The 4965-nt window shown below is 54.2% G+C and overlaps 1 protein-coding gene across 1 annotated transcript; it reads left to right on the forward strand.

Annotated features, from left to right (window-relative positions):
• Positions 1-1839: 1839 nt before the first annotated feature.
• LOC135326230 (olfactory receptor 14C36-like) lies at positions 1840-2766 on the forward strand. The gene has a single exon (XM_064504079.1). It carries the CDS (start codon positions 1840-1842, stop codon positions 2764-2766), a length of 927 nt encoding a protein of 308 aa, XP_064360149.1.
• The last annotated feature ends 2199 nt before the right edge of the window (positions 2767-4965 follow it).

A 4965-nucleotide genomic window follows, 5' to 3' on the forward strand; every position in this document is an offset into this window, starting at 1 on the left:
CCAGGGGAGTCAGTGAAATCCCAAAGACTGTCAGAAGCATCAAGACCTTCAGAAACTGCAAGTCTGAACCTCAGCTGACAGAAACCACCAAACTGCGAGCATCCCTGGCTGGCACCAGGATGCTCCAAGGAGGGAACACGGTCATCAACAGACAGACTAGAGCACCCTGGGGAAGGCTTTGGCATCACATGACTGACCATGACTTGCTCACTTCTCTCCTCCCGTGATGTTTCTGTTAGCAATTCTCTACCATTCCCTGCCCATCCCTGCTGCCTGGAGCTGTTTCTGCCAAGAGCTTTTTCTCTGCCCCAAAGTCTTTTCCCAGTCGCTGTTCACAGACCCCATCCCCCACTCTGTGTTCTGTGATGGACAGAAACCTCCTGGGTCAGGGCCCTGGCCAGGGCCATCTCTGTGCTCACAGGTCCTAAGGAGCAGGTCAGAGAAACCCTGATGAGGCCATGGAGGTGATGCTGGTGCTGTCTGCAGGCTGAGGTGGGGATGAAGGGACTTGCTGAGGTTTCTCACAGACTTTTTGCTCTGTCTCTCTCTTAAGAGAGAGAGCTGACTCTTACTGAGCTGCCTTCCTCTGAAGGACAGCCCATCTTTAGGACCCTTGCCTGTTTCTCTGGGCTGTCCTGCCAAGCTGCAGGCTGCCCTGCAGAAGAGCACAGCTTCCCTGGAGCATTTCTGTGATATCTGAGAGTCCTTGGTCTGCTCCTGTGAGTCAGAAACCTTGTCACACTCCTCATCACTCCCTCCATGTCTGGGCTGAGAGAGAAGAATTTGGAAGTCTTCACTGTGAAACTGAAGTCCTCTGCTCCCAGCTCAGTCCAGTTTCTTTCTTAGAGGAGCTTGTGAGTGTGGTTGTCCTTTATCTGGGTGAGGTGCAAGTGCAGGGCAGTGAGGGGCAAAACTCATTGACAGACCAGATCCCAGGACTCTGTACAAAGTCACAGGGAGCCCTTTTTTCCTCCTCGGGTGCACAAGTGCTCATGCTGAAATACCAAAGATTTCTAGCCCATCCAAGAATGCTCCCACAGTGTAATGGAGGCATCTAAAAACTAAATCAATATATAATCAGACTCCTCTGCTGCAGGTTATTTTCTGGAGATAATAAGTATCAAAATATTGAGCAGTCCTGCCACCTAAGGGGTGGACATAGTATGCTGCGGGATGTGCACATCAGAACCAGTCCCTTGCCATTCCCACTACACTACACATTCCCACTACTGGACAAAGAGCACAGATGGTAAATTGGCATGAGGAAATGGTTTATCTCACTGGAAGGGGGACATCTAGAAAAAGTCAGGTCAGCCCCTGCCTTCCCTTGCCTGTTCCTCTCCCTTGCTAGGGTGGGAGCTGATGTGACTGATCCAGATACAGACAACTCTGTCCAAGAGGGCAAGATTGGGGGGGGACAAATCCCTCACAAGGGTCTTCTCTTTCAGACACAGCTAGGCATGAGTGCTGTAGTCAGCTCTCATTGTGGTAAATAGAGAATATTCCCCCTGGGTCACAGGACCAAGCCCCCTCCACCCAGCTGATGCCGCCCGTTCCCAGGTATCCCCCCAAATACCTGGGACTGTTTGACACGTCCACTTAAACCTGCAGCAAAGCAGAACAGAGTCCTCTGGAGCTACGGGCAGAAGCCCCTACTGCACATGACACACTCAGCCAGCGCAAACCAGAGCCCCAGAAAGGGAGCTGAAAGAAGGTAAAGGACATAGGAAATGTGGGGGTTTCTATGCGAAACAGAATGGGTTTGGTTCAGAGTAGCTTGCTCTAACTTTTTACTTTCTTTTCTTCCTTGGACAGGCCTCCTGTGCCCCAAGGGAACAGATGTCCAACGGCAGCTCCTTCAATGAGTTCCTCATCCTGCCATTTGCAGACACACGGGAGATGCAGCTCTTGCACTTCTCCCTCTTCCTGGGCATCTACCTGGCTGCCCTCCTCAGCAACAGCCTCATCATCGCAGCCATGGCCTGCGACCACCACCTCCACACCCCCATGTACTTCTTCCTCCTCAACCTCTCTCTTCTCGACCTTGGCTCCATCTCCACCACTGTCCCCAAATCCATGGCCAATTCCCTATGGAACAGCAGGACCATTTCATACTCAGGATGTGCTGTCCAAATCTTTCTGTTTCTCTTCTTCCTCGCAGCAGAGTATTCTCTCCTCACAGTCATGGCCTATGACCGCTATATGGCCATCTGCAGACCCCTGCACTACAGCACGCTCATGAGCAGCAGAGCTTGTGTCAAAATGGCAGCAGCTGCCTGGGCCAGTGGTTTTCTCTATGCTCTCCTGCACACTGCTAACACATTTTCAATACCACTCTGCCAAGGCAACACAGTGGACCAGTTCTTCTGTGAAGTGCCCCAGATCCTGAAGCTCTCCTGCTCAGACGCCTACTCCTGGGAAGCTGGGGTTAGTGTTGTTAGTGCCTGTTTAGCTTTGGGGTGTTTCATTTTCATTGTGGTGTCCTACGTGCAGATCTTCACTGCTGTGCTGAGGATCCCCTCTGAGCAGGGCCGGCACAAAGCCTTTTCCACGTGCCTCCCGCACCTGGCCGTGGTCTCCCTGTTTCTCAGCACTGCCACGTTTGCCTACTTGAAGCCGCCCTCCCTCTCCTCCCCAGCTCTGGATCTGGTGGTGGCTGTTCTGTACTCAGTGGTGCCTCCAACAGTGAACCCCCTCATCTACAGCATGAGGAACAAGGAGCTCAAGGATGCACTGAGGAAACTGGTTCAGCATCAGCACCAATAACTGTCCCAGGGTATTTGACATCAGGCATATCTGTTGTTCATTTATTTCTTTCTTTCTTTTTTTCTGTTACATTCTTGTAAAGGAAAAAAATGTTCTGATTCATGCTCCTTGTCCTCAGGAGTCTCTCGTTTGAATCTGACCCAGAGACCGTGTTGGAGCAGGAAGCCAGGCTTCCCCCTTCATCAGCAGAGGTGGGGGAACCTCAGAGCCCGCTAGTCTGAGCTCCCTCACATGCCCTCAGTGCAAGGAGAAGCATTTCTGTTCGCAGTGTGTCTTTCAGCGCTGACACCAAGGGAGCTAAGGGGGACACACAGAGGCTCAGACAAGTAAAGACGGGGCGACACCACGGGTCCCATGACCATTAGGCAAGCTCTGTTTCCGTAGCCACAGCCAGGCTGTGATCTCACAACCCTCTTCAGCAAGGGTGGCAGCTGGCTGTCCCCGTGGGCTTGTCCCTTTCCTCTACAGTGCTCCAGTGCTCACAGAGGAGTGGGAGTGGAGGGGAGGAAGATCTCAGTGCAGCCTGTGGGGACAGGCGCTCTGCTCCTTAGGACCATCCTCCCACTGCCAAAGCAGGCATTTCCTTGCTGCAGCCTTTGTGTGAGGGCTGCAGCTTTCCTGGAGACATGTCCACCAGCAGCAGCAGGACTTTCTTTTTCAGAGTGGTTCTCATTTCCACACTGCCCTGCTGTACGCTAGTGGGTGTATATGGTCCAAGAGTTCTCCTAACCTCGTGGCAGTAGGGTTTTGTTGCCACGTGCATTCCTGTGAGTACAGGCAGACCAGGTAATGGGTGCCTTTAAAATAGAAGGGGATCTCCTCAGACACGTGCCTCAAGTCTGGCTTCTCTTCAGAAGATGGAGTTAAAAATACACCCAAGGGATTGAACCACAGACGGGCCTGCTGTTCTGCCTGTGTTCTCCGTGGGCTGCAGAGGATGAGCTCAGAGTCCCACTGTGATTTCTTAGGGACTGAGGACTGGATTCGTGGCTCATTTCTCAATGACCAGTGACCAGTGGAGATGGAGAATGGTCTCTGAATTGCCTGCCCGGGGCTGTCCCATGGGTGACAGCGCTGATGAGAGATGCCCATCCTTCTGGAGGGGAATCTGAACCCCCAGGAGAGCTCAGGGGATCTCCAGGGACAGCGTGTACCTGGGGGAGGGCAGTGAGTGGAGCCTCACAAAATGAGGGATGGTCCATGGTGGAGTAACCAGAAGGTAGAACACTGAAACCTGGTATGCATGGGGAAACGAGGGCTCTGCAATTGCAGGAGCGGCAGTGGGGACCCAGGAGTCCCAGGGAAGGGGCCCTGGAGAGTGATTCCTGCACCTGCAGTGAAACATCACAGGCTGGAGCTAGTGCCCACCCAAACACATCTCCTGCCATTGCAAACACCTGGGGTCACTCTGAGCACAGACACCCACCAGCAGTGTCAGTGGTTTTGCGCCCTGTCTGGCTGAGTCTGCTTCCTGCCCTGACCAGCATGGCTAGTGCAGAGTCAGGAGTCACCCCGTGCCCCCACAGCCCACTCGCCCTGCAGAGCAGCACTGCCAGCCCGTGGCCTTGCAGGGAGCACAGGGCAGGGGTGCAGGAACAGCCAGGCCAGCACAGACACATTTGCCTGGGGAAAGGCTCTCTGGGGAGCGGGGATGTCCCAGCAGAAAAGCAGGGCAGCATCCAGAGAAAATGAGATGGAGAAGCAGGTTTTCCTGTGCACCAGCTCAGGGCAGGCTGCTCTGTTCCTGGGGCAGCAGGAGCTGCTGGAGGGGCTGCAGGGCCAGGGCTCTCGCTGTGCTGGGCAGTGGGGTGGGCATGGAGGGGCTGCAGGCAGAGAGGGAGGGGGATCTGCTGGGCACAAGAGCAGGGGAGGCAGAGAGTGACCAACTTCATTGCGGGGCCTCCTCCCCCATGCCAGGGAGCTGTTTCCCTTGTCCTTGGGCTGTGCCTGAGCTGTGCTGTGGACATGTCTGTGCCTGGCCCTGCACCTCTTGGGTGCTGACCTGACCCTGTCCCCATCCTGCTGACCCAACTCCCCATCTCTGCCTCAGACCTGTGTCCAACTATGGTCAGGAAAGCCTTGGCAAGGGAAGCTGGGACCCAAGCAGATCCCAGAGAAGGTTTTAAGTAAAAACATTGGCCATACAGGCACAGCAGCAACTCTTGCCTGACAGCCCATTTAAAGGAGTAAGGAGTGCTT

Source organism: Dromaius novaehollandiae, unplaced genomic scaffold (assembly GCF_036370855.1).
Source record: "Dromaius novaehollandiae isolate bDroNov1 unplaced genomic scaffold, bDroNov1.hap1 HAP1_SCAFFOLD_37, whole genome shotgun sequence".
Classification (NCBI taxonomy): domain Eukaryota; kingdom Metazoa; phylum Chordata; class Aves; order Casuariiformes; family Dromaiidae; genus Dromaius; species Dromaius novaehollandiae.